The sequence below is a fragment of the Hemicordylus capensis genome, chromosome 4 (genome assembly GCF_027244095.1).
Source record: "Hemicordylus capensis ecotype Gifberg chromosome 4, rHemCap1.1.pri, whole genome shotgun sequence".
In the NCBI taxonomy this organism is placed as follows: Eukaryota; Metazoa; Chordata; class Lepidosauria; order Squamata; family Cordylidae; genus Hemicordylus; species Hemicordylus capensis.
The window spans coordinates 291,634,473-291,660,522 of NC_069660.1; the positions used below are offsets into that span (position 1 = coordinate 291,634,473).

The following is a 26,050-nucleotide window of genomic DNA, read 5'->3' on the forward strand; positions in this document are numbered from 1 at the left end:
TTCTCCCAGGATCTAGTAATTTCAGCCATGAAACTCACTGGGTGATTCCAGGCAGATCATTGCTCTCAGCCTAAACCCCTTCACAGGGTTTTTGTGAGGATAAACATAGCCACGTACACCACTTTGGCCTCCTTGAAAAAAGAGTGGGCTATAAATGTAGATTAGATAGATAGACAGAAAGATAGATAGATGTACAGGGCAACTTCACATGATCACCACCAAGTCAGTTCCCTGCAGGCAGTTCTGGATTTAGACAAAAGCTAAGTAAGCTACAGCTTAGGGCCTCACATTATGAAGGGTCTCTGAATTTTTTTTAAAAGACCAATTTTCAAGTTTTACATCATGTATCATTTAAATGCATTTCTAATGCAAATAGACTTATTGCAAGATAACTGTTTTTGTTAGGTTATTAGTTCCATCTTCACCATCTTCACCATCTAAAATAAAGCTTTGTTATTTCTATTTTCATTATCCTTTTTGTTTGAACACACACACACACACACACACACACACACACACACACACACACACACGCACGCAATGCTGTGGGGCCTTTAAGCCTATTTAGGGCCTCAACATGTCATAATGTGGCCCTGCCTCCAGGTCAAACATTGACCCACCCAAGTCCGGTTCCTGTGATCAGCCTTCCTTCCTCCCTCTCTCCCCTTCCAAAGCTTCCAAGGGTTGGCTTGAAAAGGAAGCTGGGCCCCACCAGGGACATGGGGCAAGGTGGCATTTTGTGCGTCACTTCAGGCACTGCAATGCCTTGGGCTCTCCAAGTTCCTCCATTCCTACAAAGAAAATTGGAATCCAAGTAATACTAGTGGGCCAGTCCCTCTTTATCCTCAGATGCGTGGATTGCGGTTTTGCGTATCCATAGTTGGGTATTAGAGTCCCAATTACTTTATCTGCGGGTGGAAAAATAGTCAAAATTCACCTAACCATGGTTTTAAGTGGCTGGCAATGACCCAGAAATGACTTCCAATGTCATTTTTGGAGGCCATTCTATAGTCGAGAGCCATTTTGTGGCACATTTTAAAAAAATCAATGAATATTCACCCATATTTGACCCTTTTCAGGGTTTGGGTGGGCATTGCTGGAGACCTGGAGAATACGGTACTGTGATTGTCTCTTATTAGTTCTGCCCCCTTGCTTCCTCTCCCCCTTTTTTTGATTAGGAACCTAACTCCTGGATTCCCATAGCGGGAAGGTTTTGTTATTCACCGTTTCCATATTCACATGCCTATAGGCAAATAGTGAAGGCCGCCTGTACTGCCCGCCTGGAGTTTCTCAACATTCGGGGAAGTGGGGAGAGACCATGCAACAATATGGCCCATGCATACTGCCACTGCCAGGGGATATTAGGTGACAGCATTTTATTTTATTTTAAAGGTATGGTTGGAAAGAGATGGGTGATGAATGAATGCATCCTGACTAGCTGTCGACATGTTGTGCGAATTGAGATTTGATTGGATTAAGCTACCACTGTGAGTTTATAAACCTTACAAGAAAAATAGCATCAGCTTTCATTTAGTCAAATAACATATCTCAACGTCCACTAATGCCTGGAGACAGCACACATACTGCCACTCTGGACTTCGATCACTCAGATGATATTCCAGCTCGGCACTGCTCCAAAACAGGTCTTTTGTTAATGGTCATCTGATGAAATAGCTGTAATTTTAGTATATAGGGAAGCGGGAGTAGGGGCCAGGAAGCAAAGGAAATCATTTCAGAGAAGCCATAGTAGGATTTTGAAAGAAGAAATACGTCACTCTTTAAAATGAGAAGGGTCTCAAAATGTAGAAAGCTGTATCTGACAAAATTCAGGTGTGTGATAAGCTTGACAGTAGATTGCCTACTATTCATGCAGAAGCTGTTAGAGAGCTTGGAGGGGAGATTTCTTTATCTACTCCAGCAACAGCAGAAGTGCACAGGGAAGGAGAGCACTGCTAATTAATATTGTCTGGAGACAATAAATAAAGTAGTTTATTTCAGAAATCCATCAGGAAGATAGATGAGGCCTACATGCCTTGCTGCTAGATACACACAGGAAGTGGGGAGGGAGAAGTCTAACAAAGGGGAAGTAGACTAGAGAAAGCATAGTCATAGAGGGGATTCCCTTGCTCATTATCTCTACCCCTAGTGCCCCTATTGGTCAATAGGGTTTCTGGTGCTATGCCAGAGGGATGCCATGCAAGGATGCCATGCAGGAGCTGCATTTCCAACACTCCCTCTCATTGTCTCATGCATCGATCTACAACTCCCATCTTCTCTCAAAGAATCTGGAACTGGTCTCTTGCTAGAGACTTTGTCAGCCCATTTGCTATTATGTCTTGCGTTGGGCAGTACTTCAGCTTAACTAGCCCACTCCCTTGTGCCTCTGGAACATAGTGGTGCTTTGCATCTGCACTTTGTTCGATACATAGTCCTTTCCATCAGAGAGAGTTGGATGCACCCTTGGTTGTCCTCAAACATCTTAGTCAGCCTTGGATCATCAATTCCAAAGTCTAAGAGTAACTTGTTTAGCCACGTGGCTTCTTGACATGCTTGGCTAGCTTATATATACTCTGCTTCTGTGCATAAAAGAGCAGTTTATATGTACTCTGCCAAAGGCCAGCTTATGTGTACTCTGCTTCTGTGCAACAATTGACTGCTTCCAGCTAGTTCAACTGATGGCTCCACTTCCATAGAAAAACAGGTGTCTGCTGCTTGAGGACTTGCGATCAATTCTGTCTCCAATCCAATCTGCATCCATGTATTTCATTAGTCTGGGGTTGCTGCTTGCTGGTATCATGAATCTGAATTGCACTGTACCCTTCATGTATCTTCCCACCTTTTGACTGTGGTCCAGACATTTTGGTTGGTGCAGTTACTCCTCGGCTCAGAATTCCCACTGCTGCAGCTATGTCTGGCCTTGCGACTGTTGCTATGTACAGAAGTTTCCCCAATGCTCTTCTATACAGACTGTTGTTTGGCAATGGCTCACTGTCCTGATCTTGCTTCAGGAAGCTTGTCTCCATTGGTGTACTGACCTCATTGGCTTCTGTCAGTTTCAGGCATTCTAGGAGATCCTTTATTTTCTCTTTCTGGATGAGAAGGTAACTCCCATCCTCTCCTCTTTCTATTTGAATGCCAAGATAATAGAACATGCTTCCTATTATCTACTTCTACTTCTTTGTTCAGGTGCTCCACAATCTCACGGCTATCTTGTTTCCTTTCACAGCAAATAACCAAGTCATCAATGCAAGTCAAAATGTAAGTCCATTTGTCATTTTTGAATCTTGAGTATAGACAGGGGCCAGCTTTTCCTTGTGTGAACCCCTCCTTGAGTAATATCTGGTCCAGCTCCCCATTCCATGCTCTAGCAGCTTGCTTCAAGCCATAGATGCTTTTCTGGAGTTTGCATACAAGTATCTTTTTCCCAGGTTCTTCAGATCCTTGTGGCTGCACTCCATGTAGATCTTCCTCTATTTCTCCAGGCAAAAATGCAGTTTTCACATCTAGGTTATCAACTTGCATATTTCTTGTTGCTCCTATGCTTGCTATTCTTATTGAAGTATGCTTCCTGACAGTTGCAAATGTCTTATCATAGTCTTCACCATATTTTTTTATCCCTTGGCTATTAATCTGGCTTTGAAGGGCTGAATGTCTCCTGCATTGTACTTGGATTTGTAAACCTATTTGCATACTACTGACTTTCTTCCAGCAGGTAGTTCCACAAGTGTCCATGTTTTATTTTTGTGTAGAGATTCTATCTTTTCTTCTGAAGCTTTTCTCCAATTTTTAGCTTCGCGTTTTGGTAATCTTTCAGTGTCTTCCCATGTACATGGTTCCTGGGTCTCTTCCTTTCTGGCCATGTAGGAGAGTCTCCTGGGTGGAACCCCTTTGTTGGGTCTCTGTGAGCTTCTCACTTCTGGATCAACTTCTGGTTCCTCTTCTGCTTCTGGTTCGCTGCTTAGCTCCAGGTTTATGGTTATTTCTTCATCTCTTGATTATTTTTCCATGTGAATCTCTGGTCCAATTTCTGACATTGCATATTCTCATTGTTCCAGTGGCCACATCAGAGATTCTATATTCCTCTTCACATCTGCAGTTCAATTTATTTCTTTTTTTTTAAAGGAACACATATATATGCATCTGATCTAAACACTCTAATATGTCCTAAGTTGGGTTTGTTCCCATGACATAATTCAAAAGGTGTCACATCTGTTACTTTGGTTGGCAGTCTGTTCTGTAGCTAATTGGCAGTCATGACTGCTTCTCCACAAAATTTGCTTGCCAATCCTGCATCCTGAAACATGCACCTTGTCATCTCTGATAGGGAATGATTCTTTCTTTCTGCTACACCATTCTGTTGTGGCGTGTAAGTCACTGTTCGTTGATGTTCAGAGCCTTGTTCCTTAGATAATTGGCCATTTCCTTTGATGTAAACTCACCACTGTTATTACTTCTTACAATTAATCTATAGAATTCCTTGCCATGGGATGTGGTGATGGCCACCAGCTTGGGTGGCTTTAAAGGGGGCTTAGACAAATTGATGGAGAACAGGTCTATCAACGGCTACTAGTCTGGTGGCTCTGGGCCACCTCCAGCCTCAGAGGCACGATGCCTCTCAATACCATTTGCAGGGGAGCAACAGCAGGAAAGGGGGCATAACATCACCCCTTACCTGAGGGCTCCCCAGTGGCATCTGGTGGGCCACTGTGTGAAATAGGTTGCTAGACTAGATAGGCTGTGGGCCAGATCCAGCAGGGCTGTTCTTATGTTCTTAGACTTGGAGATTTTCTGCCAAACTTGTTGCTCACTATTGCAACATACTTCTTAAATTTTTCCAGAACTTGGCTTTTCTCTTTTAGTATAGAAGTAAAAATGTATCTGGAGGAGTCATCAATGAGAATTTAAAAAATCTGTTTCCTCCTGATGCTTCAACTTACATTGGTCCACAGACATACTATGAAACAGCTGTAGTGGGTGCTGTGAGTCTTTCTCTCTTTTCTGGTGAAAGCTTTTACGGATTCCTTTGCTTTTCAAACAACAGACACATTGTGAGTCATTGGATCGGGTCTCACAATCAGTGAGACCCATTTTTTCCGAGTGTACAGGGAGGGAGCCCTGGGTGGCCAGATCGGCTGCCCACACGATTGCCAGCTCCGTGACGGAGCTGGCGGGGCTGGGGAGCTCTGGGGCCGAGCAGCCCCTGGAAGCTCCAGTATGCCCTGCATGAGTGGGCAGGGCATACTGGGGAGACCCCTGGAGCCGGGAGGTGGCTTTTCGCCTCCCCTCCAGGGGTCTACTCATAAGTAGCCACAGTGCAGCTCCGTGCCGTGGCTACTCATGAGTAGACCCCAGAGGGGAGGCGAAAAGCTGCCTCCCGGCTCCGGGGGTCTCCCCAGTTACTCCAGGGGTTTCCCTGGCTACTCACAATCAGATAGCCCAGGTTTGCGGAGCGCTCGCTCCGCAATCCCAGGATAAGGGGAGGGGTATTTTACTGGGTTACCCTCTCTAGAACCATCGGGCTCGCAGCCGAGCCCAATGGTTCTCACAATCAGCAAAAATCGGGCTAGCAGAGGCTAGCCCGATTTTTGCTGATCGTGAGGATAGCCCCATTGTCTTTGTAGGGTTGAACTGTCAAGCCTTCTGCTAAATCCCTCTTCTCAAGTTGAGACATTACTTTAAGTTCTCCATGTCTGAATCTTCTGTGCCACAACTTTCCCCACTTTTTCTTAAAGAACCTCTCATTAATAACTCCTGTTTGTCTCTGATGTAACAGTGATCATTCTTGAATGTTACTTCATAGCCTTGGTGTGTGGCATATTTGACTGAAATTAAACTGCTTTCAAGTGCAGGGACATAAAGAACTTCCTCAGTTCTCATGGTTATTCTCCTTCCCTTTGTCAGCTTGCATCTGATTTTTGCTTTCCATTTTCCCTCTGCAATGATCTTTCTGCCACCATCCAAAGATACTGAAGCTATTCTCAGGAGCTGTCAAGCTCAGGCTTAGGTAGCCAAGCCAGGGCTTGGCTGCCTGTGAGAACCGTTGGGAACCACATGGATCCCGGTGAAGCCATGGTGCAAAACCCAACACTGAAGCCTGGTTCTTAGCCGAGATTAAGGGTGCAAAACACGCCCCTAACCCAGCTCCACGGGCTACTTACAGCTTATGCTGACACAGAGATGGGTGCTTGGGTTCAGGGCAGGCAGCAAGGAATGCTCTCACCCACCACTCCATTACGGCACGTACCTCTCACCCGTTTGGATGTGCAGTTCACTTAGAGCACCTGTGCGCAGTGAACTATGGGATACCTGGAGGCTGGGATAAAGAGTCCTGGCTTCAGAGCAATCTGCCCTGCTCTTCACTGCATGGAGTAGTGAGGATCGTGTGGGAGTATGGTCCATGCTTCCACCAAGCACAGGATGATCGTTTGGGGGAAGGCAAGGTTTGTGAAGCCTTTCCACCACCCACCCGCCCAGTCATGTTCATGGCCCCATTGGGTTTTATAATTCAAGTTCAACTCACTAAATAATTCCTTGTCTTTAATTAGGTTTGTAGTTGTCCACTATCAACAACTAGATTCTCATAGTCACTTCTGCAATTACTTTCAACATCACTTTCAGATGGTTCAGGAATTTCATATATCTCTGAGTTTAATTCATACCATTTCCTGCTTTTTTCCTTTGAATCCCTGTTAGCCCTGTTTTTCTGGCTTGGAGATATTCTTGGTGATGAGTCATCCCTATTGGAATTTCTCTCAGCAGCTCTGCTGTGGCCAGGGCCTTTGTTCTGAGAACAATTCACAGCTTGCTTTTTTGTTTGGTTTGAAACACCTAACTGTTTTGGTCAGAGACTTCACTAGAGGCTGCATCCAATCTCATATCAAAATTCTGAAGTCTAGAAATCCCCAATTCCAAATCAATCTCCTCTTTTGATTCCAAAACAAAATGTATCACTTGAAATTTCTCAGGCAGACTATTCCAAATAAATCCAACAATTGCTTCATCTGGAAGTTCTGCATTTTCTTGTGCACTCCTTTTTGTAAGGTCTAGGATTTGCTTAACACGCACAATTAAATTCTGTCCTTCTCTGAATTTCATATTACACAATCTGACTATCAGACCAACACTAGTATTAGTTATCTTTTTTGCATACAGGCATTTTAAAGTCTCCCAAGCTTCCTTAGCTATCCTGGTCTTTCTCAAATGTGCAATGATTGGGTAACTCACACGCAAGCAGATGAGTCCATAGACTTTTCTATTTTTAGCATCCTGCGCTGCTTGTTCTCCAGCTGCTTTAGGTCTGTCCTCTTGCAAGATGCTTTCCAGTCCCTGAGTCACAAGAAAGGACTCCATTCTGAATTACCACATTTCATAATTAAATCCATCCAGTCTCGGGTTTGCTGGTTTCCCCGTGCTGCTGTCTCCATGGCAAAAAAGCTCTCTGCCTTTTCTCTGTAACTCCTTTCCGATCAAGCAGGCTTTCCACTTACTTACTGTGCCTCTTTCTTTCCCTGGGTTTGTGTTGCCTTTCAGTTCTTTCTCTAGGTTCTCTGGGTTCACTGGGCCCATAATCCTTTTAGAGAGCTTGGAGCGAAAGTTTCTTTACGTACCCCAGCTGCAGTGGAAGTGCACAGGTATGGAGAGTACTGCTAATTAATATTTTCTGGAGACATGGAGTTAAAGTTTTAAATGAAGTAGTTTATTTAGGAAATCCTTCGGGGAGATAGATAAGGCCTACATGCGCTGCTGCTAGCTACATATAGGAAGCAGGGAAGGGAGAAGAAGGAAGTCTCTCTCTCCAGGTGAGAGTATGAAACCTGAGATTATCAGTCCAACAAAGGGGATGTAGAGTAGAGAAAGCATAGTCAGAGAGAGGATTCCTTTGGTCACTGTCTCTACCACTAGTGCTCCTAGTGGTCAATAGGATTGCTGGTGCTAAGATCTGATGCCATCAAGAGCTGCATCTCCAACAGGAACTTACTTAAAAATAGTGTAATGGGATTGGCTGCAGCCAGAGAAAAAGAAGGAAAGATAGTACTACACCTGGGTGTGCTGGGTACAACTTCATCATTCGGCGTATCTCAGATGCTCCCAAACTGGGCCCCCAGAGGTTGTTGGATTACAACTCCCAGCATCCCTAGCCAAAGGCCATTGTGGCTGGGTATGATGGGAGTTATAGTCCAGCAGCATCTGGGGACCCAAGGTCTTGAATTTCTGCCATATCTGTTCGGTGTGTGTCTTCATCCACAAAAACAAACAGATTAAAAGTAAGCTGGGAGTTTATGCTCTGGCCTGCTGCCGTGCCTGACTAGCCATTCTCCACATGAGGCCTTATTAATAAGTTAGTTTCTATTTTAAACAACCCAAGTCCCCTCTAGCAAGCTGCATTTCTCCCTTTCTCAGTATCAATTTACCCATCTCCAGCAGTTTCAGGGCACATGCATTTGCCATGGCTTGCTTTCTTCTATTGTGTCTTACTGCATTTTTCAGCAGAAGTGGTGCTTTATGGCAGAGAGCTTCCTGCCTGTACTACTGAGTTCCAGCAGTTTTACTGCATTTTGCAGCACTTAGATTAATAAAGTGAAATCAATCAATAGATTAATCAAGTGAGAAGCAAACAAAACACCGAAGCATTTAGTTACCTTTAGATTGTACCAGTCTAAGGTTTACTTTGGATTTTCAAGACAGAGGGGTTTTGTGGACAAATCAATTGTTTGTTAAGCACTGAAGTATCTCAGGTTGCTTCTGCTGTTCCCACAATACAAATCTTCAACCTTGGAAATTGCTTTGTTGCTTTCTGGGAGAGCAGAAAATACCTAACAACATTTTTGGATGTTTTAAAAAGGGAAATCTGATTAGAAACTATGGGGAAGAGCTTACCCAAACCACAAGGTAGAACTTCCTGATGTTGAACACCAAAAACTTTGTAAAACCTTCAACTAAGATAAAGTCACACTTCCCCCACCCTCCTGAAAAAAACACAAGTAAATGAAATTAGTGGATTCAGTAATAGTGACAGTGTGATCGCACCTCATGATTATTCAGTAGTGAATAAGGACACAGCAAGAAGCAGGTAATTTGTGTTCACTTGTGTACTTCATTTCCCCCCCTTTTCTTAAACACACACACAGAAACAACAATGATAATTAAAAAGAGTAAATGCTTTAACAACTGTGTCCAAAACTACATATTATTTCCCCAGAAATCTCCCATAAACCTTACAGGGCTGCTTGATTTAATTTCCTTATGGATGGTGTTATCAGCAAAATAGTGTAAAAGTTGTACACAAGTGATGTAACCATTCACACACACCCAAACACACACCCTTTCACCCATCCCAGTATGCTTCTCATCCTCGCCCCGGAAAGCCATGCACATGCCATCTGCACATGTGCAGAGGCCATCTGAGTCCTGGCGGCAGAGGCCAGGGCAGTCAGCAGGGAACACCGGCTTGCCAGGGCGAGGTGCACACCCAAATGGGTGAGAGGCATGTGCTGGAATGGAGCGGTGGGCGGGAGTGTTCCCTGCTGGCTGCCCGTCCCCAGGGCTTAGATGGCCTCCATGCATGTGCACATTCTGCAGATGCGCGGAGGCCATCTGAGCCCTGGGGGAGGAGGCCGGAGCAGCCTACAGGGAATGCTGGCTTTCTGGGGCTGGGGGCCGAGGCGAGGTGCATGCTGGAACAGGTGAAGTCTGTGTGCCGGAACGGAGTGGCAGGCAGGAGCAGCAGCAGTAGGCTGCAGGGTCAGGGCAGATGGAGGGGCAGATCGGTGAGTCAGCTGCCATGTTTATTGTGGCAGCTCTGTGGGCACTGTAACCTCAAACCTCCTACTACACAGACTCTGATAGTACTAAAAATGCAGTTTTCTGCCTCTTAAACTCAACTTTGAGGATCAATTGTAAAATCACAATCAATTCGGTCCCAGCAGGATATACAAAAGGCAATTTTCTAGCATACAGTCTAAAAGCTGAAATGATGCGAATGGACTACAAAATCATTTAAACAGTACTTCTTCAGTTCGAAAAAAATGTCTCCAACCTTTTAAATCTCTGTTCAAAGAGGAAAACTTTTAACTGCTTGTAGGGGAATCCCTGGGGTGGAGCCGATTGCTGTGGGTAGACGCAGCAAGCTTCACGTCGGGGCTTCCCTGCCTGGGTCTTGCAGGGAGGATCCTATCGGGCAGGGGAAGACGTTGACATCAATACGCCCACCTGGAGTATTCACGCTGGCCCCAGCAGGGAGATGTTGCATGGCCATCAACAGACAGCATAGCTTCACAGGATCAGGAGAGGCTCTCATGAGATCTCAAGGTGAGATCTCGTGAGAGTTGCCCCAGTTGTCCACAGCTATATAATGGAGGACTGGACAGCGATGAGGGGCTAGTCCAGGAGAAGGGCTTGGCATGGACACAGCCCTAGGACTCTGACTGAGCCTTGTGGGTAGCAACACTAGGGCAGGTGAATGGAACAAGCCCTGCCTGTAAGCCTTAAAGCTCCTCCAGCTGAAAACTCTGATGCCATCTCAACCTCCTTTGGGAGTGGAAGACTATACTGAGAGCCTGACACTGCTCTAATTCATTTCCCAATGGATCTTCACCACATTTGCAGGGGAGATGTCTCTTGTCACTTAGTGAATGTGTGCCAACGGCTGGTTGGTCAAACAAATGGTTTTGATATTATAAGCAATAGAATGTTCATGGCTTATAATGGTGGAACACTGAAAACACTCTTCAGCTTAACTATACTGGCACAATTGTGCCGGTATAATGTAGCTTCACTCTGTTAGTCCAGTTATTCTACTAATCTTCTTGATGCTTCTTTCCATGTTTTTCTTATTTCCTGAGCTATTTTATGCACTAAATACACATTTGACTTTTGCTTGCAAAATTAAAAAGAGGTTTATATCCTGATTTGCACGATTGCAATCAAATGCATCTGAATATGAACCGTGATGTTGATATTTATTTCAGCCAAATATTTTAATTTGAAACAAACATACATAAACACTCAAAAATACATACCAGACACAAATTAACATTTTCCAGGATGGTAAATTCCTTTGTCTAATCTCTTCATTTCTATTGATATGCATATTTAAGAGATTAATTTGGAAACTGGATTGAACAATTTGATTTGCTTATCCATTGTTTAAAAGATGTGTCAATCTACAAATAACACATGATCCTTGTTTAACTGGGTACTTATGAGATGTTCTAAATATATGAACATTTTTCAACATGGAAAAGAGACTGATAGTTGGGGCATCATTTGGGGGTGCTTCATGGGGCACGTGTCCCCAGTTAACTGCTCAGAGCCTCAAATCTCATCAGCCACCTCCCTCCTCCATGACCTCTTCCAGTAAGGAAGTACAGCAGTGGAGATACCTGCACAGAGTATGGGAGAGATGACCTAGCCTCACCTAGTTCTCTGCTGCTTCGACCTTCATAGGTGCTATATATTAAAGGTAATGTGTGCCGTCAAGTCAATTTTGACTCCTGGCACCAACAGAGTCCTGTGGTTTTCTTTTGGTAGAATACAGGAGGGGTTTCCCATTGCTTCCTCCCATGCAGTATGAGATTATGCCTTTCAGCATCTTCCTATATCACTGCTGCCCAATATAGTACCAGTGGGGATTTGAACCAGCAACCTTCTGCTTGTTAGTCAAACATTCCCTGCTGCACCGCTTAAGGTGATGCTGTATACTAGAGACTTTAAAAAAAACACGTAATTATTCTTGGAGTTGGGGGCATGATTCAGTTTAATTATCAAAGGGGAAGGCTGTGGGCGTGGGTCCCAGATCTTTTTAAGTACTTCACAAAGTCCTTGCAGATAGTAGTATCAAAGAAAATATAAATCAGGTGAAATGTTTTGACATGCAGGAAGTAGTTAATAATTCAGGGGTTATTAGTAAATGCCAGCTATTATCAACCAATATTCTAAATTCTTTCACACTTGGTACACATCATCTGGGATGAATGTATTTTATTCTACCTTCCCAGAAAAGATTTTGCAGCTGTTTGGTTTTGAAAATTGAGGATATTTTTTTTAATGTACATGTGTTCAGCATTACTGTTTTCAAATCAGAGATTTTTTTAGGCTAATAAAAAGTAATAGAAAGAAAGAAATACAAACAACTAGGAGAATAAGCAGAACACTCTTGAAGTCACCAACTGGGAGTGATCCAGGCTGAATCAAAGCTTTCTATAGTGTGTTGTAGAGCAGCATGAAAAATTATATTCCATATTTTCTCAGATAAAATTTATCACTTCATGATATCTGAATTCTTATATAATTTATTGCAGTGAAATCTGGAACCTGATTCACTGTTATCTGACCTTTGATAAGTCATCACTGCAAAAAATGCAAGCAAACAATTTATTCCACCTCCTGAGTTTTTCACTCCCTTTTCATGTTGTTTTCCTCTTTACATTGTAGGGCTGCTTGATCTAATGCCCAAACCAACTTAGAAGCCAGTATTCCTGATGAAAATGGTGGTGCAATTTGAAATTAATCTGCAGTACATCCCTGTGTTGTGCATGCATTTGTTAACAGGAGAATGGATGCTGAGCTCTAGTCACTGTCAATAGTTTCAGAAAGACAGATCATTTGCTTGTCGAAATGACTATGCATAAAACAGAACGTTCCTCATGAGAGCAATTTGGAGTAAACACACCAGCAACTACCAATGCAAAAAGAAGCAATAGAGTGAGGAATGCTCAGTGGTGGATTTCAGCTCAGCAAGCACTTCTTGAGCTCACTAAGTATGAGACATATCAATGACAATGATAAATAATAATAATAATATCACTGAGTGGAGAGCAGGTCTTGTGGTATCAAACATGACTTGTCTCCTTAGCTAAGCAGGGTCTGCCTTGATTGCACATGAATGGGAGACTTCATGTGTGAGCACTGTAAGATATTCCCCTCAGGGGATGGAGCCACTCTGGGAAGAGCAGAAGGTTTCAAGTTCCCTCCCTGGCATCGCTAAGATAGGGCTGAGAGAGATTCCTGCCTGCAACCTTGGAGAAGCTGTTGCCAGTCTGTGAAAACAATACTGAGCTAGATAGACCAATGGTCTGACTCAGTATATGGCAGCTTCCTATGTTCCTATGATAGGGCCAGCCCTGGGGTTTTTGGTACCCTGGACCAAGTTTGATTTTGGTGCCCCCCACTCCCCGCAGGCCAAGAAATGTGAGCCCTGGCTTTAATTTGAGCCATGCAGGCTGCTCCTTCATGAAGTGGAACGACCAGTGGGAGTGACCAGCAGATGACTAGCCAACACTTGTTTGCAGATACAGTGGGCGAGAGTTCCCAGTCAACTATGGGGGCAAAACTCTAACGCTTCAGAGATGAAAAGTTGCTGCTGTTAATGTGGAAATCCTCTCTTTGGAAATGAATGCCGAGGCAGGCAATTCATCTTCAGGAGAAGGAGTGCAGCTTAGGAGACTAGCTGTCTATGAGGGGCAGAGGTGCAATGAGCAAAGAAGACTGTGTGTATTTTGCAGAGCAGAATGGGCAGGCCCTTTGGGGAGCAAGGTGCAGTATTCCATCGTTCGTTTTACACAAGTGGGAGAGAGAGAATAATTGGCAGTGCTATATTCTGGCACTGTTGATACACCTCCCTCCACCCCCAAGAACTGGTGTCCTAGGCAACCACCTAGGTCTGCCTACTGGACGGACTGACCCTGGTCAATGAAAGTTGCCCCATCAAAGGCAGGGACACACTTTGTTATATGGTGGGTGGGCCCACTGTTTGGCATTCAGTGTTAGGGTTCCCTACCCTCTTTCGTGCCTTAGCCAGCTTCTGCAGACATTCTCGATTTGGCAAGGGAAATAAGACTTTATTTGTGAGGCTGTAACAAGTTCCTGCAGTAGATCAGTCTCTTTTTACTTAAAAAAAAAATGCAGCCAGACAGTTGGCCAAGATTGATACTTAAACCTTTCAGAATGAATAGATTTGCATGCTGCTAACATGCCTCATGTCAGCAGCATTTACATCGTGTGAGCCTCATTACAGAGCCTTGCCTGAGTTGGCTGGTGTTATTTTGGAAATTGCCCTGTACTTTGATGCTACTCTATAGGTAGATAGGTACATAATAATAATTCATGCTATTAGCTGACATTCATTCATTCATTCATTCATTTTCTTTATTCAATTTTCATACCACCTTCCCAAGGCTTCCCAAGGCAGTTTACAAAAGTTAAAATACAAAACTCCATAAAAATCACATTTAAAACATTAAAATCAGTTAAACTGTAAAAACCATAGAACACCAAAAAGAAAAAGGAAAAAGGGGGGGGGGGAAACGCCATAAAAAAGACAAACAGAAGCAGGAGAGCTGAGAGGCTTGGCGTTATTAAGTCAATGCTTAAGATGAATAGAAAGTGACTTCAAATATAGGCTTCCATCTAGCCGAAGTTAGTCGTGGCCAAATCCTAGGAAAGGCAATAAGGCTTACAAAAAACTCTGTCCACTGGTTTCAATGGAACTTACAACCATGCATGTCTGCTTTACGACCATGCATGCATGTATGCTAAATTGAAGAAGACTTATTCCCATCAGCATCCACAAGATTGCAGCATTAGTCATTCCTAACTTGGCTGGCGTTGAGGGCTATGGCACGTTTGCCCTTCTTCACCTGAAAAAGGCTTAGTGGTTGACATCCTGACTAAGTGGGGGCACTTCAAGGTCTGCAGGTGTGTGACAGGAGCCCTCATGCAACTCCCTCATCCCCGCTGGAGGTGCCATGTTGTGCAAGAGCCATTAGAGCAGGGCTGCTCAACTGTGGCCCTCCAGCTGTTTTGGACTACAACTCCCTCAATGCCTTGCCACAGTGCCCAATAGAAAGAGATCATGCTAGGTTCAGGCCAACACTTGCAGGGGGGCCGAAGTTGAGCAGCCCTGAATTCCAGTTTCAAGTGCTGCCTGCAAACGGCTGTCTAAGATCGGGAACGTATTGCTGAGGGCCAGCAACGCTTTTCTGTAGGGATGTGCTCGAAGCATTCCAGCACATTTCGGCACCTGTATTTTGAAGTGCTGAAATGCTTCGAGCTGCCCCAGCTGAATCATTTGGGCAGGGTGTGAGTGGGTGCTTTAAAAGGAGGAAGGCAAGTCTTACCTGCCCCTCCCTCGCTCCGGTGCTGCCTCCTGCCACTCCTGAGTGGCGCTGTTTGCATTCAGCAGCCGGGCTCTCTGTCTGCCCGGCCAAATCTTGCTGGGAACAGGAAGTTTCCTGTTCCCAGCAGCCTTTGGGCAGTGTCAGGAAGGAAACGGAGTCTGAGCATGTGCAGACACCATTTGAGTGCTCAGTGTTCCACACATGCTCAGATGCCATTTCCTTCCTGACATTGCCCAAAGACTGCTGGGAAGATGGAACTTCCTGTTCCCAGCAAGATGCAGCCGAGCAAAAAGAGAGCCTGGCTGTTGAATACAAATAATGCTACTCGGAGGCGGTGGGGAGCGGTGGAGGAGCAAGGGAGGGGCAGGTAAGACCTGCCTTCCTTCTTTTAAAGTGCTCACTCTCTGCCCGCCCGCCCCCACCCGATGTGCACAAAACACTTTGTGAACATCTCTACTTTTCTGCTCTTGCAGGGCCATTCCAGAGTACAGGGAGTGGTTGGAACTCTAATGGCTCTTGTGCAAGAGCACTCATGAAGTGGGGATGGGGAAGTTGTGTGAGGGCTCCCATCATGATCCCACCGTCCCTTGAAGCATGCACACTTGCTTAGGTTGGATGTCAGCCACTGCATCCAAGGCATCAAGATGAAGTTGTCCTGACTTCATAAACTTTGCAATTTTACTAGACAATGAACTAAAACAAGGAAGACATGGATGGATGGGTCCAGTCCATCAGATTCCTCCATCAGTGTTGGCTCCAAGAGATAAGAAACTGAGCTTGGCTAGAGAAAGAACTGTAAAGCTTAACTTTCCCATATCTTAGGTCATTACATTTTAAATGAAAAAATAATGGCTTAACCTTTATTTATGGTGTCAGTTTCATATTTCCAACTTGGGAAATGTTAATCTTTGAGGTTTTATGTGATGTGAGCAGAATTTTCTTGTATAGATTTTTTTTAACAGTATTTTCTCAGTGTTAGCAAAATGTGCATTAAATTGTGCCAAAATCACTCCTCTGCAGAAAAAGCAGGTATGGCTATCTTAATCTTGGTAGTCAGGGGTGAATTGCCCTTGGCACAGTTCAAACTTGGGCTTGGCTGAGTTATAGCCTGGTGTCTTCCAAGTCCAATTAAAAGCCAAATCGAACCCTGTCAAGCTGATGTCATTGGAAGTCTGATCCTTCCCCCAAGTCTCCTGTGATTTCTTAAGCCACAGCTCTTCACCCCAAGCCTCATTCATTGGCAGTGTTGCTGCTACTCTGGTGGCAGGAAAGGAGGTCCATGTCTCTCTCCCTTCTCCTTCCACCTGGCACTGGGAACACTGTTATGGTAGTGACCCATGTCCTAGTGTCTTGGGGAAATGATATTTCCTAGGGCTCCTAGTTCCTCAGTTGCTGTCATCACAGTGTTCTAGGTAACAGAGGAGGAAAAGGACAGAGAATACTACTAGAGGATACTACTGTTCTTCCATATTATTATTAGAGCAACAGCAGTAGCTGACTATGTTGGTCGGTAGGTAGAGGAACCCTTCTCCAACTTGAATTAAATATGCACCAGAGAAGAACTTGGGGGGCAGGGGACTGTACTGCTCACTTCATTTTTAAGACAAGCAATAACAGCTGCCAAGGTCCATGAGAACCAGCGTGATATAGTGGTTAGAGTGCTGGACTAGGAGTGGGGAGACCTGAGTTCAAATCCCCATTCAGCCATGAAACTAGCTGGGTGACTCTGGGCCAGTCACTTCTCTCTCAGCCTAACCTACCTCACAGGGTTGTTGTGGGAAGAAACTTAAGGATGTAGTACACCGCTCTGGGCTCCTTGGAGGAAGAGCGGGATATAAAATGTAAATAATAATAATAATAATAATAATAATAGACAATAAAATTCAGCCATCCCAGGTCCTTGGGAAGGACTCAATGTCTGGATAAAACAAACCAGTCAATATCACCTGTCTGTGTAAATAAATAAATAATAATAATATTCTGAGGCAAAGAACGATGAAACTCTGTATCATCTCTGGTTTTTGAGCTTTCTAGTCTACTGTATAGTGCAGCAAAGAGTTTAAATCAAGAATATACACAGCTTTATAATATGAAGCTGACTGTTATAAGGCAGCTTCATATTTTCTCCCATATTCCACCTACTGAAAATTGCCTTCCCATTTCATAGATTTGCTCTGAGTAAATGTACAATTAGGCTGCATATACAAAGGGAACAAATGCAGTGGCAAAACATCTGGACTCACCTGTAACTCTGCTTTTCATTTCCTATGTAAAATCTATCATATTGTGAATAAGCCCGACTTCCTTCCCAGTCCATTAGTTCAATTCTTAGGGAATAGTGCCTTTGACTGGTTATTGCAAAGATAAATTCATTCCCCAGCCAATATTCACCAGAGGGACTACCGAAGCCCTAGAAGAAAATGGATGAAACTCATATTAATTATCTTTGCTTATCTTTTTACAGCAATAAACAAATGTTAGCATTTTATATAAAGGGAAAATAAATTTTCATGATTGTCATAAAACTTGTCATCTTCAGTGTTCTTGATGACCAAGATACAATTTTTGTATACAAGCTCAGATTCTCATTGGAAAGTTTTATTATTGCCATTCCAAGACATGGGGCTTTCCTTCCTTCCTTCCTTCCTTCCTTCCTTCCTTCCTTCCTTCCTTCCTTCCTTCCTTCTTTCCTTCCTTCCTTCTCCTTAGGACAGCTCAGATTTGGTATACATGCACAAATAAGTAGGATATATCTTGTTTAAAAAAATACCACCATGAATGGTACAGATGCTAAGGAGCAAAGAAGAGAGAATCAAGTTTAGCTGTTGTTTGTGCTATGGGTACCTTGGAAAAGAAGACATTTTTCAAGAAAGAAGCAAGAGATGCACGTATTCCAAATATATGTGCAACATCAAAACATGCAATTGTGAGTCAACATGATTACCAGAATACAAAATAGGGCAGGAGAAGCCTGCTACCCTAATTTGGGAGTTGTGCATGTTCCCTTTTGCCCATCTGTCAATTAAAATCAAGACTGGAGCTGCAGTCCATGCTTGCGTACTAAGCAGCAACTGAACTAGAGGACCTTTCCTCCTACTTCATTCAGCAGCATCTGCATGCTTGCATGGAGAAGTTTCCAAGTCCCTTCCCTGGCATCTCCAAGATAGGGCAGAGAGAGACTCCTGTCTGCAACCTTGGAGAAGCCGCTGCCAGTCTATGCAGACAATACTGAACTAGATGGACCAATGGTCTGCCCCATTATATGGCAGCTTCCTACATTCCTATGTTCCTGCTGTCACCATGTTAGTCTGCCATGTGCTGGATCTGTCCTTCATCCGGGAGCTGAGAAGCCATAACAGTTGGTGTTGGTGCTGATTCATTAGAAGGCATAGCTCTGCTGCTCAGCATTATCACGTCCCTGAGGTCTGATGGAGAGCACTAACCCCTTTCCTTACCCTGGCATCCCAGTGGCACACTAAGGTAACTAGGATAGATCAGGGGTTCTCAGCAGGCACTACTCCACATGTTGCTGAATTACAACTCCCATCATTCTCAGGCACAATACATTGTAGCTGAGGATGATGGGAGTTACAGCTCAGTAACATCTGGAGTGCCACCAGTTGGGAACCCCTGAGTTAGCTAGTTGTCTAGCTGCTCCAACATTATCAATGGGACTATGTCCACCCCAGAATACCCAAAGAACAATAGCTGCCACCACCTCCTGGGTTAAAAGGCAACAGAACTGTGTATTATGGGGGAAAGAACCAACTGCAGTACTGAGCTACAGTTGCTTCAGCTCCAGATTCCTGTTACACTTGGGACTCCAGCAGATATCCCAGCAAACCATCTCCGTGCTTCATGCTATACGTGGGACTCCATTGGGCACTGCTTCTGCCCTCCTGCACCCTGAAAAGAGCTTGAAAATACTATTTGGACTGGTGCTTGTGCCAATCCATCCAGCTTGCCACATACCTATATGAAGCTGGACCCACAGAGAACCCATTCTTGTGGGCATCCCTCTCTATACTAATCCTTACGCTCCTCCTGCTTCCCGTCACGATGAGGAGCGGGATTCTGCAGCCTAGAAGTTTCGTCATCCAGATCAGGTGAATATGAGCCTTGGCCACACCTTGGGCCTCGAACTATCTCGGTCCCCCTTTTAAAAATCCAATCTCAGTCCCCCCTTTTAAAATCCAAACCCCAACTCTCTCTCTCTCTCTCTCTCTCTCTCTCTCTCTCTCTCTCTCTCTCTCTCTCTCTCTCTCTCTCTCTCTCATATCTCGTTCTCTACAGCTCCAAGAGCAACAGGTCAGGACCTTGACCAGAGCCAATCAGGGTTGTTCAGTCAAGAGCTGGGTGCTGCAGCAGAGGAGAGTGTTTCAGACTGCTGGGTTTTTACAGCCCATTGCTTAGGCAGTGTGACTCAGCGCCCCCCGCCACCCCCAGCTGCATAACAATAACAACAGATATTTATATACCACTTTTCAACCAAAAGAAACTTAAGATAGACACTGTGCTGGGGGTGGATAGGGCCAGTTACTCTCCCTGCTAAATAAAGAGAATCACCGCGTTAAAAAGATGACTCTTTGCCTATTTAGCTGGGAAGATGCCCAGTTAGCAGGTAGAAGCTTATGAGGCTCTTCTCATGATCAGTGAGAAGAGCTTGGAGTGGGCTTAGCCCACTCTCCCCGCACACAAGCAGGCAGTCTGCTCCAGGCGGCTGAAGCAGCCGCCCACACGACTGCCAGCTCTGTTATGGAGCTGGTGGGAGCTGGGAGGATCGGGGGCCGCATGGCCTCCGGAAGCTCCAGCATGCCCTGTGTTAGTGTGCAGGGCATGCTGGAGAGACCCCCAAGCCGGGAGGCTGCTTTTTAGCCTCCCGTTGCAGGTCTACTTGTGAGTAGCCATGGTGCGGCAACACACGATCAACAAGACGGGGGTAGCGGAGCGCTCATTCCACTAACCTTGACTAAAGGCAGGGGCAATTACCTGCTTGTAAACCACCGGGCTCGCCTGCAAGCCCGGTGGTTTACACGACCAGTAAAAATTGGGCTAGGCTCTCCTAACCCGATTTTTGCTGGTCGTGAGAAAAGCCCCTATGAGTCTTATTGGTTCTTAAAGGGGTCTTGCCCAATATTGGAAGTGCTTCTCAGAAGGGTTTCCACTGTGACTGATAGGTCCCTGGAGGACTCCTCTGAGTGAGGGCAACAGCAGGGATGTTTCCTCAGGTCTTGGTGAGGACTCTGGTTTGGCTTTCTCTGGTTCACCTAGTATGGAGGGTCCCAGTGGCACAGAACCTCTCTGAACTTGGGTTCTTGATGCCTCCCACTTTGTATCTTCCCCTGGACTTGCCGCCTCATCCCCTACTTGGGGGATTCCAGTGTCCAGGATCATGACACGAAAACTGAAGGAATTTGCCTGCAAAACTGATGCAATGACATTATGTACTTTAGGAGTGATTCCTAGGTTTAATTTTTAAAAAGCAGGACAAGTCTGGGTTTGTCCTACGTATTGCAGATCTAATGGCTGGGATAAAACAAAAGTCAGCCAGCAAAAATTCATGTTTGCTCCTTAGAAATGAATGCAGGTTGGTTCACTCGGATACAGACTAAGATCATAAACAATGTCTATGATTTTACATCTTCCTAACTCTGTGACAATCATCCGAGAGGCCTTTGGGTCACTGGGCATAGACGCGGCAATGCCTCACATGGCTCTACTTGCAGTAGAGAAAGGGGTGGGAGCTTTCCACTGGGTCTGTCCTTTTCGGTAGGCTTAAGATGTTGCATTAGCGGTGATTCTTCCATTTGTACGGCCGTAAACAGATATGGCTATGGAAATCTGACAGTATCCAGTAACAACAGTCAATTGCTAAATCGGGCTGCTCTGCTCAGAAGTTCTGCTCTGAATGATATATAATACCAAGCGCTAGAGACAAAGCGGATATGACATTTTATGTTTCAACTAGTTAGCAAGAACCATCCAGAGCCCATTTGGCTTCTGCTTTAATGGCATTCTTAATTAGCAGTCCAAATACCAAAAAGGGTCAAACAAAGTCTCTGTGAGTTTTAAATGCGACACTAAGAATAATGTGACTTTTGAAAGTGACACAAAGGCTTTGCAGAGCTGATGTTAACAAGGGGGTGGGAAATACTATGCATGGTGCAAAAGAGTGTTATTAGCTTTGGCAAATTATGTAGGGTCTCCTCTTTTGAATCATGTTCCTTCAGCGTCATTAAACAATTATCTCTCTCACTTTATTTATTTTGCCTGATAATGTTCTGAGGAAGCATTGACTTTTTATAGAAAAAAACAAAACTGAAACCAGACACAGTCAGTATATCCTATGGGTTCATCTCCTCCTGTCAAACAGCCCACTGAAGAAAACAGCTAATAAGTCACGGTGTGCTTTTAAAAATTCAGCTATCATGTCTTCCCAGAGACGATAAAGAATAATCACAATGATCTTCAAGCTTTAGTCGAGAAAAAGAAGCAGCCTTTGAACATTTATGTAGATAGGTTTTGCTTCTTAGTAAACTATTCCATAGCCAGCACATTATTTTTATTTACTGTTTCAACCTGTACAACCTCTAATTTCTTAGTACCAAACATAAAAGTTTAAAATATATAACAAACTTTTAACATATAAAATCAATTTAAAACACATCTTTTTAAAGAGGCTTTGTAATATCTGGTAAGTTCTTTAGTTTTTATAGTTCTCAGTTCTTAGCTTTTAAAATAACTTTTAATTTGAAACTTTTTTAAAAAGTAATTTTAAATGTGGGTTTAGCCTGGTATTTTAACTTAACTTGTTTAACTTTATTAGTTTTATTTTTCATTCTATCTGCTGTATTAATGTGAGCTGCCCCAAGCAGGGAGTGTACTGGAGTGGCAGGGTATAAATATTACAAATAAATAAAGTTAAGTAAGTAAGTAAGTAAGTAGGTAAGTGCAGCTCTTCTCATGATCAGTGAGAAGAGCTTCTTCCGGGTCTGTGGGGAGAGTGGGCTTAGCCTGCTGTCCCCACAGATGACCAAAAGGCCGCCCTGGGCAGCCGGATCGGCCACCCACACGACTGGGTGTGGGGTGTGGCCCCCGGAAGTTCCAGGATGCCCCACGTGAGCGTGTGGGGCATCCTGGAGAGACCCCCAATCCTGGGAGGCCGCTTGCAGCCTCCTGGTTGGGGGTCTACTCGTGTGTCGCCACGCGCCGCGGTGACACACTAGCAACCAAATGAGGCTAATGGAGCGCTTGCTCTGTTAACCTCATTTAAGGAGAGCGGGAATTAGGCGGGCTAGCCGCCTTGGGAGCACTGGCTTGCCCGCGCGCCCGGTGGTTCCCATGCTCCCTGGAAAGCGGGCTAAGCTCCCTTAGCCCGCTTTCCTGGGATCGTGGGAATAGCCTCAGAGTGTGGCAATATTTTCTAATTTATTTCCCATTCATTATTTTTTTCCCTTACTTAATATAGTTTTCACATTTCCTTCCCATTGCTATGAAATCTTTACCCAGGCTTTTATATGATCATCTCTGCTGCTGCTCTTTGTACTCTGTATTGCTTTTATGCTTGTGTTTTAAATTTTTAATCAGATTTGTTTTATATTTTTAGCTTAATATTTTAATTGTGTCTTTTTTACAATCTTGTTTTTAAATTTTGCTGTAAACCGCCTTGGGATTGTTTGAATGAAAGGTGGTATATAAATTTTACAATAAATAAATAAATGAATAATATCTCTCATGGATAAATCTGTCTTTCTTGTTGCGATGTTTACAATGTCTCTTGGAGAAGTCTAACTCAGATGCAAAGTTATGAGGCATGATCCATCCTCCACACTTATCTCCTGCATATGCATGCCAAGGTTTCCTGCCACCAGGGCCAGACTTAGGGTTGGGTGAGCTGGGCGGTCACCCAGGGCACCCACCTGAAGGAGGCACTGAGCTGAGCTTGCTCAAGCCACACAACACTGATAAAATAACCATTGGGAGCACCAGAGACACAGAGTGCTATTGATTCTAGGGCCAGCCCTGCCTACCACCAACCCCCTTGTCCCTGACACAACTGAGCCAAACCCTAGGCAGCCTCCACTTCAAGGCAGGAGTGAGTGGAGCAGCGGTGTGTCCCTTCTCTCATGAAGGAGAATGAGACACAGGAGCCCTGTTCACATATTATGTCTGAGATGCATACAATCTTTGTAGAGTGTACACATCATTGTACAGGTGAAACTTGGAAAATTAGAATATCGTGCAAAAGTCCATTAATTTCAGTAATGCAAATTAAAAGGTGAAACTGATATATGAGACAGACGCATTACATGCAAAGCAAGATAAGTCAAGCCTTAATTTGTTATAATTGTGATGATCATGGCATACAGCTCATGAAAACCCCAAATCCACAATCCCAGAAAATTAGAATATTACATGGAACCAAGAAGACAAGGATTGAAGAATAGAACAATATCGGACCTCTGAAAAGTATAAGCATGCATATGTATTCAGTACTTGGTTTGGGCCCCTTTTGCAGCAATTACTGCCTCAATGCGGCGTGGCATGGATGCTATCAGCCTGTGGCACTGATGAGGTATTATGGAAGACCAGGATGCTTCATTAGCGGCCTTCAGCAATTCTGCATTGTTTGGTCTCATGTCTCTCATCCTTCTCTTGGCAATGCCCCATAGATTCTCTATGGGGTCAGGTCAGGTGAGTTTGCTGGCCAATCAAGCACAGTATACTGCATACTTTTCAGAGGTCCGATATTGTTCTTTTCTTCAATCCTTGTCTTCTTGGTTCCATGTAATATTCTAATTTTCTGGGATTATGGATTTGGGGTTTTCATGAGCTGTACGCCATGATCATCACAATTATAACAAATTAAGGCTTGACTTATCTCGCTTTGCATGTAATGCGTCTGTCTCATATATCAGTTTCACCTTTTAATTTGCATTACTGAAATTAATGGACTTTTGCACGATATTCTAATTTTCCGAGTTTCACCTGTACATGTGCAGTGATACACATCATTTTCAATGAAAATACAGCAGTACACAACATGGAGGCTGTTTTCATGAGCAGCCATGGCTCCCGGCGACACTTCGATGGCAAACTCACTGTGGGAACCTGCCAGTTAGCCATGGTTAAGGGTGCAAGCCATTAGCCCTTAACTCGGGCTAACTGCTTGTGTGTCAGCGCGGGCCAGCTCTGACAGAGGAGCAGGCTCCTGGCCATTGCTGGCAGGATCCTCACAATGTAGCATGCACTCGTGTGGTGCATTGTGGGATTTCCAGGGGTGGGGATGACATGTCCTGGCCTGTGCGATCCATGTACCCAGATCATCCCCGGAGATTGTCTGCAGGGAAGGCAGGTTTTCAGAGCCTTCCCTGCTGCCTGCCAGCTAGCCCTCTCACATGATTATGAGAAAGGGCTCATGATCTGCGCTCTACATATTTGCGGAGTCCAGTCCCTGCCTTTACTTTTGAAATAAGAGGACGGCATTGGGGTGGGGTGGGGTGGACGGAGGAGTTGAAAAGCATCGCAGATTCCAGGGGACCTGGAGTCAGGACTGGAACCAGCTTTTCTTGCAAGTCATTTCAAAAAAGGGCAGCAGTGATTGAAGGAAAGAGAGAAATTGGCAACCAAGGAAATCAGATGGAGTGCCCCAAGGGTGGCAGCTTTATTCTGCCCATGCATTTTTGCAAACCCAGAAGATGTTGGGGTGGGGTGTAGTAGCAGCAGTTGCTAAGCATGTGCAAAACACAGTTACTACGTACAACTCAATGTGGTGCTGCATCTGTATGGAAAGGGGCAACAAAGTTTTGCTGCATTCTGCTCTTCAACCGCAGCATGAACAGCACCCATGGAGCAAATAAAGTGTGACAGGTGTCTGGTGAAGGCCACAGAGTGGTCAGGTCTGGGGTACACCACGATGCAGACCCAAGATGCCTAATATCTAGGTCTTGGTCTAGTAACAAGGATTTTTAGCATTTCCAAGTCAGCAAGCAAATGCGTCTGTTTTCACAGATTTATATGCAATGCAGCAGTGAAACCATCACCAAACAGGATGCTTTCTTAAGCAGCTTGTTCTTTTTGGTACTTCTGAACTCTCCTTGTCCTTTCTGACTGGGGAAGGCCACCACATGGGTGTGATTTAAAACACATTAATAATGTCCAATCAAAATGCTGAAGGCAATGCAATCAAGTGGATATATAACCACATGTCAACACCATTGCTGAAACATATGTTATCCAGTAATGCTCACAAATGTTAATTGTGTGACAGTGCTATGTATGACCCTGTACCACAGTTAAAGTATGACATTGTTTAGGCAACAAAAGCTTACTGAATATTTTCCTCAGGAGCAGAAAATGTATTAACTAGCTGGGACAGTGCAGAGCGTCTCTGTGTTAGTTCTCTGCCCCCACCGCCTTCTCTCACCCCACCTTAAGCCACCCATCAGCACACATACTTGATTGCTCTGTTCACCCCCTACCACAGCCTCCTCACCCCAGAGACCTCTTCACTCTCACCTGAGCTGCGCTCTTGCTCCTCTTCCTCCTTGTTCCTTTGCTTCCACCCCCTCACTCCTCTTGGTCACAACTTCAGCATCACCGGCGCTGATTGGCCAAGCTGCAGCCCCCTAACCCCAGAGACTTCCCCACCCAAGCCCCGCTCCTGCTCCTCTCTCCTCCCTGCAGGAGCAGCAGCAGCATTTGACCATGCCCTTCCTTGCTGCCACCGCCATGGCTCCTCATTCCTCTCAGGCCACTGACAGGCCCAGGCCTGGGCCCGGGCCTGTCCCTCACCTGCCTCCCTCCCTCCACCAATGGCCTCAGTAGCTCCAAGTAGTAGCAGCAGCAGCAGTAGCAGCAGCAGCAGCTACTGGCTGCTCACACAGCACAGAAACCTTGCCGCTGGAGAAGCCCTCTTGCCTTGGTAGTCCCAT

The 26,050-nt window shown here is 44.7% G+C and overlaps 1 protein-coding gene across 7 annotated transcripts in view; it reads right to left on the reverse strand.

Annotated features, from left to right (window-relative positions):
• The window catches only part of ANGPT1 (angiopoietin 1), a 274,758-nt gene that overhangs the window by 29,918 nt on the left and 218,790 nt on the right, over positions 1-26,050 (reverse strand). For all 7 annotated transcript variants that reach the window (XM_053247661.1, XM_053247660.1, XM_053247662.1 and 4 more), the window contains one exon: positions 17,360-17,526. In XM_053247661.1, coding sequence (XP_053103636.1) covers positions 17,360-17,526 — 167 coding nt within the window. The remainder of the gene's footprint in view (positions 1-17,359; positions 17,527-26,050) is intronic.